A 13,657-nucleotide genomic window follows, 5' to 3' on the forward strand; every position below is an offset into this window, starting at 1 on the left:
GCCGGCTTGTAATGCTGAGCGCCGGAAATTGACGTCACTTCCGGCGCTCAGTATTACAAGCTGGCACCGAGACCAAGCTAGAGGGCTCGCAGAGGAGAGAGAGGGGCGGCGAGCGGGTAAGTGAAAACCACTCGGCGCCCCTCTCTCTCCTCTGCTTAAAAAAAAAAACACACTTGCCCCACTCAGCTCCATTGTAGGGCCAGCCCTGGCCATACCAATGTCAACGTAAAAGACATTGCAAATTCTGTAAGAACTTCATCTCTGATCAGTTTTCCATAAATCCAATCCTGATGTAAGTCCTCAAAGGTGACTTGACTTGGTCAAGCCCAAGGGAAGTTAAAGATTTGTGATGACGATATACCCACCTGCACCCATAGTTTAGGTCCCTAACTCTGAGTTTTCTTTATTTCATTTTTTAAGCATGTGGAAGTGTCATAACATCTGATTCAGTTGGTGGAACTATTGCCTCTCCTTTGTATCCTGCCAAATACCCAAACTTTCAGGAATGCGTCTGGATTATCCATGCCCAGGAACCTTGTGAGTAACAGAGTTATAATCTGTAACTGCAACATTTTAATAGCTGTGTTAGATGGATGGATGGATAGATAGTTCAGAGATTTGTATGGCACTTTTAGAGAATCAAAGGGAAACACAGCTAACATGACAGCTAAATTAATGTATTAAAAGTTTGTATTTTTGTCTTCGTTCTTTGTTTTTGAGATTAAAGTAGCAGACTGTTTTACCCTAGGGAAGCTGAGGCAAATGGTGAGACCAATATGCCTCATCAATTTAGAGCCTTGAAGTATCCCCCCCCCAACCATAATGCGGAGGGATATCAAACAGATCCAGAGAACAGGACGTAAAGATCCCATTCTATGAACACAAGGCTACTTTCTAAAACAAATAAATTGCCTATTACTGTATAATCAGTAAATGCAGTTAGGTTTATTTAATGTATATAACTGTATGTATATAACTGTATCACATATCATATTAGGGAAACAGGATGGATCTGCTTTAATTTCTGATGCATTATTTTGTAAATTGTCTTTATTCCTAGTTAATCACATCACACTTTCATTCACGGACTTTAACACTGAAGACAAGAACCGTAATTGTACAACAGATTATGTGGAGATATTGGATGGGGATAACTATGATTCACCTGTTCAAGGTATGCCAAATCAGGCTCTGGGCGTGCCACTTCCCCTTGGGCTGATTGGGGAGATCAAAGATCTGCCTTCTAGACTATGGGGCACTGTGCCTAGCGGACACAGCCTCCATAGCACCGCTCATCAAGCACGCTGGGATATGGTGTCATATCCCAGCACCCAGCATGTTACACGTTGGCCGTGGAGGTAAGTGGTAGGGGCAGCGCCTAGACAAGATATGTCTCTGATAAAACCTATCCTTGTCCTTATCACAGATACTTGTTTTAGAAGCCCAACCATTTTGTCTTGGTCTAGTGACACTATATCGCAGTTAGGCCTTAGAGGGTTGTATGATTGCTGTTATCTGTTTATGTAACAGAGTAAAGCAATTAAATTATATACAGTGTGCTTACATTAATTTCATAATTTCTGTTGTTTATATACACATAGTTCTGACTTGTGGGACTCTAGAACAATGTGACACATGCCCCACACATCATTCTGTGTTCCTACAAAGGTGGGAGATGAGGAGAGGAAAGAGGGACACAGCATGAAAGAGAGAGCTGACTTTATTTTATTTTTAGGACGCTACTGTGGTAGTACGATTCCTCATCCTATCACGTCCTACAGCAATGCCCTTGTGGTAAAATTTATCTCAAACAATGCTACCAGTGCTAAAGGCTTTCATGCAACGTATGCAGCATCAACATCAGGTGAGAACCAGGCTACTCCATCCTATTCTACATACTGCGCTGCTCCAGTTAGTAATAGCAATGTGCTCAGTGTAGGCTTGTCACACATTATCTAAATACTATAATTTTCCAAGCACACAAAGCTTGATTATGAACGCTTACAATGCTTTTAGCTCAATAAGTGAAAAAGTAAATTTGGTCAATAAAAAAAAATCACCAATTAGAATACACTTGGATTTTAATGGGGATCTTTTAACGTTTAATATCGGTATATCAAAAAGTTGAAACAGATGATCAGTAATATAGCCCATGATGTTTGATATGATAAAACCAGCCCTAGCCCTTTAAGGCCAGCTGCAGATAAAATTACATGAATGCTGGATTCACATGGCCGCGCGCTACACTCTTACGGTGAGCAACTGCATGATTCCCGCAGGTGGCAGCACCTTAAAGAATGGGGTAGACCGCACAAGCTGCAGTAAAGGTTACTGAGAGGTTGCCATCATGCAACGACCCACTAGGAGTTAGGCTGGTGGGTTTTATGGCCCAGTCCGAGCCTGGTTATCATGATGTGTCAGAGCCATGACTAGTCAAATGAGCATTAACCCGTTTAAATTCCACTAACAGTCTATTAAGGACGTTCTTACACAGGGGTAGGTATTTGGTTCAACCTACATCCTTTCAGGAAATGTATCTCTCTTTATTTAACACTATAAGTGTCAAATGTAGAACTCAACACATCAGATCTTGATAACGTTGTATTATAGCCACCAAATATCGTCACTTAAAATAATTAATGTAGTTTACTACCAGAAACCTTTTAAGAACCTCCTTAGTATTTTATGGAGCAGCATATCCTTTGTTTAACGTAGCTAAGATGTACTTGTTTTTATTTCACAGCATGCGGGGGTACATTACACATGGAAACAGGAGCCTTCAACAGTCCGAACTATCCCGAGGGTTATCCTGCAAATACAGAGTGTATTTGGAATATTCTGAGCTCTCCTGGCAACCGGCTCATGCTTTCTTTCATGTAATTCTATTTCTATCTGCACATTGTTCGGCTCTCAATGACTTTACAGGAAGGAAGTGCTGCGTCTGGCAGGAAAGCCATGTAATAACTGTTTTAACATAAAACACGACTTGGAAAGGAAACAAAGCTGTGAGGAGTCACAAGAGTTTTGTTAACCCGAGGCGGATTTAAAATGTACAATGATTAATACTCAGAGTGACCGACGATAGCAATCATTAAAAGTTCTGAGGAGAACAAAAAATAATTAACCAGCCTTAATTTGTAGCCCAACAAGAGCTTAAGCATTCCTCACATCTAGTTAAATAGAAAAGGTGCTGTTCCACTTCGGCACTTAGTATGTTTATAATAAAACTTAGCAGATCTGTCATTTTATTCTTTCCTCTAAAAAAGTGTAATCACATAAAAACAATATAGAAACTTTTAATAATATTAATCAGTTCTTGCCTTTGTGCCACATGACAATTAAGCATTCCCTTAAAAAATATGAATAAATGTACATGATTAAAGGATAATTTCTGGGAAGCATTTTGACATTTGACAGTATTGGGAATTATGTAATACTGCCTTTAGCTAGAATAGTGTTATAGTCAGCCAAACAATTTTAATTTTCAAAATACTTCTGCACAGAGGAAATCCAAAAAAGTGTAGAAATATCTTTTGTATGATGTAACATTTCTAGGTGAAATTATCCATTGCAACTTGTGTTTTATAGGATATATAGGACTATATATAGGATATATAGGACTATATCACAACAAAAGTTAGTATAGGTGGTTCAAATATAGTGTATTACAAAATCTTATACCAATAAGGTAAATCAAGAAACAAAGAATACTATTTTATATGTAATTCATAGTTACACAGTGAGATAGAAAGAAAAATATAAGGTCTTCAAGTTCAACTTTTCAGGATAACCCTTGTGTTGATCCAGGTGAAGCAACCAACAACCCCTCTTCAACACAAAGACGTTTTGCCCAGAAGGCAGGGGATACCTCTGTGGGCAGTAGGAATAATAATTGTAAATTGTTGGTAGGTCAACTGCTATAGTTTAGAATAGCTGCTCTCTAAGAACTTTTTATAAAATATGTCATGGATGTATATTGTGTTTCCTATGTTTTTCTCCACATAGATCCTTTAATATGCAAGCTAGTGATGGCTGTCAGAATGATTACTTGGAAGTTAGAGAAGGAAATGAAACTGGTGCATTTATAGGACGCTATTGCGGAGATTCACTGCCAACTAATATTACATCCATCGTTGGACACGTCCTGTGGATTAAGTTTGTCTCGGATGCCACTGTCAGTGGCTCTGGGTTTAGGGCCACATTTTCTCATTGTAAGTATTTTTATTTATGTAGGTCAATAATATCTGGACAAGTGTTTGTTTTGATTGCCCAATGCAGGTGAATGTATTAAGAATACATTCAATATAAATATCCCATATTTAAAAATATATATATTGTTTAGTTATGGTTTAATATACACTTTATTAAAAGATTTTTAGTTAATTCTTATTTTAGATTGTTTGTACTTTTTGGATTTGTTTTAGAAGAATGTTACAGGAAATACCTATTTATTCTTAAATTGGAGGAAAAGCCTGTTTCTGTAAGATGTAAAACAAAATAATTTGGCATATGTTGAGTTTAAAACAAAGCTCCTGTGGATTTTGATTAAAAATATTAAAGTGTTTATATGAAAAAAAGCAGACGTGTAGCCACACAATTGTCAGAACTGGTTTAACCCCTTAATGACAAAGCCTGTACATGTACGGGCTCAAAATGCATTGTTTTCAATGGGTTTAGGGAACGCCCATTGTCCTTAAGGGGTTAAAGCGCAAAAAACAACCGGTTTTTCAAATCATTTGTGCTGTTTTTTTATTTTTAGGATGATAAGGACAGGAGTCAATGTACCTTTGTAAGGAAATCACCAAAGTGGTTTAAGGGACAGTTTAATGTCTCTTACAGTCCCAGTACATATGAATGCATCTTAGAGTACATTTAACCCTTTCAGGAGTGGGGGGTTTCATACCCTAGGACTGGAGTTTTCCTTTTTTTAAATTTTTACCATGTCTGTTAATCTATGATTTCCCTTTTCCATATTTGATGAAACCGCGCAAATTATACATTGTTTTGTTCACAACACATAAGGCCTTCTTTTAAAATCAGATAATATAATAATTATCAGTGATAATAGGTTTAAAAAATTATACTACATAACCCAAATGAAGCTTAAAAACATCACTGATTCCAATAATACCCCACATATATAATTTTCTATGTTCAAAAGGGTTACATCCATCCTTTACATATTACCTTATATTGCAACTGTTTTAAAATATAATTTTTTTAATTTTTAAATAATTTTTCTTTTTTTCCACCGTAAGGGAATGCCTGATCGCATGATCTGGTATTCTTTACATAAGAGTGTACTGGTGCTTGCATTACATAAGCCAACAGGAGTCCAATCTGCCACAGCCTAATTGCTTGGGCTGCATCTGTAAAAAAAATTGACGTATAGGTACGGCCTAAAGGTCATCCTGGTACCTTTTTGTGGACGTACCTGTATGTTCTATGGGGAGTGAAGGGGTTAAAATGCATGCTATAAAACTAAAAGCACTTACTTGAGGTAGAAACTGCAGCTCTGTAGCTGCCCTCCTCCTCTGTTGTGCAATGATTCTTGCCACCAATTGGGAGCACTCCGTACATGTTCACTGGGGTCTCAATAGATCACCAATACCAGCATTGTCCAAGCCAGCTCTGGAACTGAATGGAAGGGAGTATATCATGTGCAAGGAGACGCCATCTCCAGCATCTTCAGCAATGAAAATAGCGGGGGGATGAAGATATCCTATGAATTTGTAAGGGAGGCACCATGAAAATTGAAAGGGACCTCTCAGCTATCATCTGTATTTAAGTGCATTTGGTGGCTGGAGTATCCCTTTAAGGGCTGAGATGATAGTAAAAGGAAGCTTTGGGGCACAGTTAAGCATTCAAAGCTGGCAAAACATGACAGATATATATAAAAGCAGAGCATGCTAGAAAAATCACACCAAAACAGGGTACAAGAAAATGTGGTGGAGGTGAAACCTTTATTGGCTCACTGTAGTCTCAAAGACAATCTAAATCTAATTAAGGGATGTAACTAGAAACCACAGAGCTTAATACTAAAAGTGCCTCGGGGCACCCTAACTTCACCAAGCAACATATACCACAGTGCCACGTTTGCCCCCAAACAGCTTGTGAGTGCCACATTTTCCCCTAAGCAGCATATCAGTGCCATCCTAACCCCCAAACAGCCTGCCTGCGCCATCATAGAGATGAATTAACTAATGCGACAATAGACTGGAGTATGTGATATGATCTGAGTGCCATTACATCAAGGCAGGAACATGGAAGTAAATTAAATGGAATAATTAAATGTTTGCCAGAACCCCATCTTACGATGCCAAAAAATAACAATAGCTAGTACTTTACAGCCAATTCACCTCTAAAAGCAGTGTGAAAAGTACAGATTCATCCAGCATGGAGGCCAGCAACTTTTACAGGGCCCCGCTGCTGAGAAAGTCAGTGCCACCTAGTGGGCATGTGAGTGTAGTGAGCCGTGCAACAGAAGACACTCACATGGACCAAAATGCTGAGCATCAGAAGAAGTTTGAGCCGGCTCAGCTCCAGATTGTACTATAACAAAATGCTTTGCTTCGCTGATGTCTAGCAAAACTAAAATGGGGGTATAGTGCAGTATACTGTTTATTATATGCCCCATCAAAATGCATTATTTTGGAAGAGCACTAGAAGAAGTATATATCAAACATATATATATATATATATATATATATATATATATATATATATATATATATATATATGTTGGTTATGGCTAATTTAATGCATATAAAAAAAGTATTGATTCAGCATTAGAAGCTGAATTCAGTAGTTTTATTGGCTTTGTATCAGAAATATCCCTTCTTGTTGGCTGGTAAAGCTATTAGTCTCTGTGTCTGTTTCGTATGCACTGGAGCCATCTTGTTCATCACCTTCCACCCATTCTTTGCTGTGAATTAAGTGTAAGGGTGGGGTTTTTAAGAAATGGTCCCCCAGCTTCTCCGCCTAGGGCGGCTGGCTGTCCCTGTGATTAACTCTAACTGATCTACTCCTTGAGCCCTAAATGTCTGACAATGACTATTTCTTTCCACTGGCTGAGTATGGTTTCCATTAGAATTTTTGTACTCTGCTTTTACAAGGAAATTCGTTATGCTTCTGCCAGTTAGTTCTGTGGTACGTGCGATATGTGTTGCAATAACTTGGAAGCCTTGACAACTTTTTACAGAGTCATTTTATGTAGTGGAAAGACATATCACACGATATACGAACAAATCTAGAATTATCAAATAGGGGTTTAAGCCCTAGTGTATAAGGCTCTTGTTGTCCATGTTTTCATGAATATGCACACTTCAATGGAATTTGTTGGTGCAAGGAAAATCAGTGTTCATTTTATCTCATTTGCTACTGGTGACACTTAAAAAATAACATTAGTTGCATTTAAAAAAGGGTAGTAGATACCTGGAATAAACTTCCAGCAGAAATGGTACATGCAAATACAGTAAAGGAGTTCAAGAAAGCTTGGGATGTCCATAAAGTTATCATAAAAAATTAGTAAGTAAATGATTAGCATTATCGGTTTATCAAAGATAAAGATAATTCTTTCCCCTAATCTGTTAAAGCAGCTCCCATCTCTACTGAGTATGGTGAGTAACCCTCAAATGTAGCTGCTGAACAGTTGCTCCTAATGTAGAAGAAAATGTGCTCTTTACCTCCACTATGAGGATATTCTTATTAAAGGAAAACTCCAGCCATCATTTGCGCTTTAATTCATATGATAGCCGTGTCCCTTTTAATTTGCTTGATGTCCCCCCCTTTGAATGCAGGAATCCACACAAAATTTTAAGTCACAGGCACTTGCATTCAATTTGCATATTAATGAATATGCGAGTTGTTTTGCAAGTTTTAACCTGCAAATGCATACAACTTCAGTTGTTCAGATGGGTTAACCCTTTGCTGAAATCAGGGGCATAACTAGGAACCCCCCCAAGCCAGTGCCTGAAAAAGATTGGGAAAGGCCCTTGTGCACGACTGTGTCCGAGTGCACAAATTAAGGTCCATAAAGACATAGTAGAACTTGACCGGCCGCACAGAGCCCTGACCTCAACCCCATCGAACACCTTTGGGATGAACTGGAACGGAGACTGAGAGCCGGGCCTTCTCGTCCAACATCAGTGCCCGACCTCACAGATGCTCTACTGGATGAGTGGGTAAAAATTCCCACAGAAACACTCAAAAATCTTGTGAAAAGCCTTCCCAGAAGAGTGGAAGCTGTTATATCTAAAAGGGGGGACCAACTACATATTAAAGTCCCTGTTGGTGTAATGGTCAGGTGTCCCAACTTTTCTCCATATAGTATGGAATAGGCTCCTTTGGTGATGATTTTCTAATTTTTTTATCTGTTGCCTATTTTTTTATACGAAAATGCACATAAACAAATTATTCTAAATATGTGTTTTTTTCTGTAGTATTTGGGAATAATATTTTAGGAAGCCAAGGTCAAATTGCTTCTCCGCTATGGCCCAGGAATTATCCTCATCATTCAAACTATATTTGGACAATCAGCGTGGATTCCTCTCAGATAATTCAGGCTAGAGTTTTGGAGATTGACATTGAAGAAGATACTGGCTGCAACTATGACAAATTAAAAGTAAGTTTATCAAAAACATAACTATAAACTAAAAAAAACACACTACAAGCACCAGAGGGGTTCCCAGTGCATTCAAATGTAAGGAATCCGCTGTGGATTCCAGTTGGAAAGGCAGGTGATCACATCTTGCTTAGCATTATTCAATGTGGACAAGGTTATGAATGTGCAAACCCGGTGCTTTATTGCATTAACAACTATAGCCAGAATCTACACCTCTTACACTTGATTACACAGTAATTAGTAGCCACTACTTGATCCAATACTCATACATATTTAATTAAAATATACTGTAGCGACTCTATAACATAGCATTTTCTCTTCTTCCTCCAGCAGAGGAACATATGGACAGCCTGAGGACCCTTAAAGGTCCTTCTCCATTTAGACAAAACGTTAAAGCGACAGTTTAGTGTCCCTGACATGCCCGTCATGGAAGAATGCCTATTGAGGTATTCTATAAGTACTTTTATATGTATTCTTATATAAAATAAAGTTACATAATAAAATACTATAAGAAAAGCCAATGTGTTGCAGTAATATCCTCACATAGCTGTTACTGATCGTATTAAACTAAAAGAACCATGTTAGTAAGAGGCTGCTAAACAGGCAGCCAATCAGAAAGAGGAGGTCACACTGGAATATGTTGTTTTCTTGTGAGGAGAAACTATTATAAGGCATATATATATATATATATATATATATATATATATATATATATATATGCACACACATAATCTCAATGTGATCATCCTGTTTCCTTCTGTTTAGATTTACGATGGTCCTGACATTCACTATCACTTACTTGGAACATTCTGTGGAGTTACCCCACCTCCTTCTTTATTCTCCTCCGGCAGTTCAATGACTGTTCAGTTTATCAGCGATAGCAGTGTGAGCAAGAAAGGCTTTCTACTGGAATGGTTTATGATTGAGATACCTTCTGGGCCATTACCGACCATAGCACCAGGTAGGGATTTCATGATATGTCAGTACTGACAAAAAATATATGTGTGCTTTCAAATGGATCAATACGTTGAGAAAGAAGAAGCCAAGCGTATGTGATACATGCAGATACTTGTAGACACAAACTAGATGTCCACATTTATACAATGTAGTAATATTGATACGTTACATATGCTTCAACCTCACAGAAAGGTTCCTTAAGAAATGAGGGTTTTAGTAGCTGATTATGTGAAGGCACCAACACATGGCTGGATGTCAGGAGAATAGTCCCTTTTCAATACTGAAAAACATATGTCATATCAGCTACAAAGATTATACACGACATCAGCTACAAGCATTATACAGACCACTTCACCTGGAAGACAGAATAGTAAAAGTTACACACAGGAGAGCTGTACAATACGTCACATGACACTATGATATTTTTCAGGTGCCTGTGGTGGCAGGTTAATAACTGGAGAGACTCCTTTATTTTTCTTCTCCCCTGGATGGCCAAATAACTACCCAACTCATCTCGACTGCACTTGGGTCATCAGATCCCCAGAGTCCACGGTGGAGTTAAACATCTTGACTGTGGATATTGAAACACGCGGTTCATGTAATTATGACAAATTGGTCATAAGAGATGGTATGTGAATGAGTCAGTATGTATATAAATCTGTACCCAGTTTAGTGAGATGGTATGATATACAATAATATAATTATTGTAATGGTAGATGAAGCTATGTGGCAATCTGTGGGAAATTCCAGAAAACCACTTGTTAAAAGAACATCTTTCACATGATATAATGTGTCACTGGCATGAGTTCTGTCCCTCAGGCATACCTTAAACAAAATTATTATTTTTAAGCAGATTTCCCATTTAAACTGCTTGTCCTAAGCTCACCATGTGCTTTTGTAAAAGAAAATATTGTGGCTTTTTATTATTTAATTACTTCCAAGAGCTATTAGGGAACATTATTTGCTTGTAGGGGCTTTTGTGCACAATTCAACCTGAAAATAAGCAAATGTTAACTTAGCCTTCACTAAACCACCCAAACCGCAGTCTCTCTTTTATAACCCCGGTGCTCATATTATTAAATGCTATTTATTTCAAGGAGACAACAACAATTCTGCAGAACTTGCCACAGTCTGCGGCCGAGAAATCCCAGGACCAATCAGATCATCCGGAGACACCATGTTTATCAGATTTACCTCTGATTCGAGTACTTCTGGAAGGGGCTTCAACGCATCTTACCATAAAAGTAATATCCTTTTATCTTTTAACATCACTGATAAAATTACTTATTTGCCGGTCAACATTATTTGAATGCAATGTAGGTTGGATCCGATAAAATAATTGCTAAAGGCAAGTTTTAAATAAATCGAGTCCGACAATTATATTAAACTGAATATCAAATTATATGAGAAAGTACCTGTACTGGAAAATATATCTGTGGGCAAAGCTAATAATTGCCATTCTAATTGTATTTATCCGTTGGACAATTTCTGGTTCATGCCAAGACAAGCATACTGGAGGGGTACAAACCACGCACCTAACCATGAACAACTCCATTAACTATAACAAACTAGTGGGGATTAGCTGCTAAATATTACATTCAAATGTTGTGTACTATATCATTAAATTGTTGCTTTTCCAGGTTGTGGAGGATATTTACACGCAAATAGAGGAATCATTTCATCTCACAATTATCCGGAGAACTACGCACCAAATCTCAATTGTACCTGGCATGTAGTAGTCACAGAGGGCTTCATTATCAGTGTTGATTTTGAGCGAACATTTGAAATTGTAAACAGCAATGCAGACTGCAGCACTGGCGACTATATCGAAGTAAGTGCCGATTCTATAGAAATATTCATATAAAGCACTTTTTATCAGATCTGACTGTAATGATTTTTTTCCTAGCGTATCCTTCAGTATGCTGTTTTGGGAAATTAATAACATAGGGGAGAGGTTTGTGGAAAATTAAAATAAAGTGGTGTGTATAACATGTTCTACTATTTCCCAGCTAAGAAACGGTCCTGATCAGTCATCACCTCCATTAGGGACCATATCAGAAAATGGGAAATTCTGTGGCACCAACACTCCATCTACCATGCATACGAGTGACCACGAGCTATTTGTTCGCTTTATTTCTGATAGCAGTAACGAGGGCAAAGGATTCAAACTCAAATACCAGGCAAAGAGTCTGGGTACGTATTAACCTATTTTGTGTTTTATACTCTAGAATGTAAGTAATGTCATGTAGTTTGATGTAACTCTCAAAAATGAAATGAAAAAGTATGTTTCACTATAAACCACGCTGTAACAAATATTGCAGCTGGCTTGAGGGCCCTGGTGCAAGAGATGGCTGGGCTTTTTTTGTAAGAGAAGGGAATTTTGAAGAATTGAAACCTGATGGGCCATGACATGGTGGCGGCCTGAATCCTAAGATGATAGTGATCTCATGGCAGCCTTGTTCCCTTTGCAGATGAAAGGTATTTTTTTTAACAGAGATCAGATAGTCGTTCAAGGCCGAACAGATGTCCACATGAAGGGGTGTTCATGTCATATTTTAGCACTCAAAAAAAATAAAGACACCACTATAGGTAGTGACTGTAGAATATGATGCCTAGAAAAGCGATTTACTATCTTGAGCAGTATAATCTACAAACAAAAGTCAAAGAAGTGAGAGAAGTAGCCCTGCCACTTGAAAAGTCGGAAGACCATGTTATGGTGGTCACTGATCTTAGATGAAAAATAATATCTCAAATTTGAGAGCATTTAAACATGATAACTTACATTGGGATCCATCTGTTTCTATACTAGAAAAAAGCATTTAGCTGCTAATCACAGTATATTAAATTTATTCAATTCTGTTATTATGATATGATTTGTAAAGCTTAATATTTTACATAACAGTCTACTTAATTTATTTCTTTAGCATGTGGAGGAACCATTTATGTCACCGATTCAAATACCACTGGATATGTTACATCGCCAAACTATCCTAACAATTACCCTCAAAACGCTGATTGTACATGGACCATTATAGTACCAAACGGAGAAGCCGTGCAGCTTAATTTTCTAGACCGGTTTCATATAGAATCATCTGACAGGTAATTGTATTCACAGACTGTGCTATTGCTTTACATTAGTATTTATCAGCAAAGTATTTATTTTGGAGTGATAGAACGACATAATCATTTCATTTGTATAAGTTACTGCAAATAAATTGGATCCTTTTTACAGATACTGTGTGGTGCTATTTAGATGTTTTTATTTTGATCTTTAGCTAACTTTGTGAGGTTTTTTCTAGATTAGTAGACATCTTGCTTCTTTTCAATGAAAACCAAACAGTGCCACCATAAAGTTTTCATACCTCCTAGTTACCAAGGTGTTCATTTTTATATTTTGTATTTCATACATAAACACTTTGGGGGTCTATTCAGTAAGAACCCAGGAATAGTATAAGGGTCTTAAATAGTGTTGGATCAATACTCGCTTTGGTCACTTCTAACATCAAACCCTAGAAGGCTCAGTAGAAAAATTGACCAGCAGCTGCAAGTTTCTCAATTTGTGGGTAAATCATGTTACTAGAGTAATATATATATATATATATATATATATATATATATATATATATATATATATACTCATAAAAAAATTTCTTTGTTAATTCAGCTGCAGCTCCAATTACCTGGAATTGCGTGACGGAGCAGACTCCAGCGCCAGGCTTCTGGCGAAGCTGTGTGGAAGTGATCTACCAGTCACCTACAAATCCTTGGGCACCACGATGTATTTGAGATTTAGAACCGACGGCAGCCCAGCACGGACAGGATTTAATGCCATGTATTCCATAGGTATGTCTGCAATAATAAAAATACCTACCCTATCTCCAATAATAAGCACACTCTCCACTCCAGATATTCATTCAATTTAAATTCTTCTGTATGACCTTGTCTTCCATTTTTTCTATTTTTGGGTATTTTTTAAATTAGAGCAGCTCATTACTGATTGATACATCTCTTTTTGGAACATTAAAGGGCTTCAGAAGTTGTAATAATGTACGTTTTGACAATACATCTCAGAAATAT

At 37.6% G+C, this 13,657-nt stretch overlaps 1 protein-coding gene across 1 annotated transcript in view; it reads left to right on the forward strand.

Annotated features, from left to right (window-relative positions):
- CUBN (cubilin) overlaps positions 1-13,657 on the forward strand; it is an 83,495-nt gene that overhangs the window by 49,023 nt on the left and 20,815 nt on the right. The window contains exons 33-45 of the mRNA XM_053467029.1: positions 421-537; positions 1,061-1,174; positions 1,736-1,864; positions 2,744-2,876; positions 4,006-4,211; positions 8,442-8,623; positions 9,389-9,584; positions 10,011-10,208; positions 10,678-10,824; positions 11,221-11,411; positions 11,590-11,773; positions 12,505-12,679; positions 13,245-13,423. Of these exons, the coding sequence (XP_053323004.1) occupies positions 421-537; positions 1,061-1,174; positions 1,736-1,864; positions 2,744-2,876; positions 4,006-4,211; positions 8,442-8,623; positions 9,389-9,584; positions 10,011-10,208; positions 10,678-10,824; positions 11,221-11,411; positions 11,590-11,773; positions 12,505-12,679; positions 13,245-13,423 (2,151 nt within the window). The remainder of the gene's footprint in view (positions 1-420; positions 538-1,060; positions 1,175-1,735; positions 1,865-2,743; positions 2,877-4,005; positions 4,212-8,441; positions 8,624-9,388; positions 9,585-10,010; positions 10,209-10,677; positions 10,825-11,220; positions 11,412-11,589; positions 11,774-12,504; positions 12,680-13,244; positions 13,424-13,657) is intronic.

This window comes from Spea bombifrons, chromosome 5 (assembly GCF_027358695.1).
Source record: "Spea bombifrons isolate aSpeBom1 chromosome 5, aSpeBom1.2.pri, whole genome shotgun sequence".
NCBI classification, from domain to species: Eukaryota; Metazoa; Chordata; class Amphibia; order Anura; family Pelobatidae; genus Spea; species Spea bombifrons.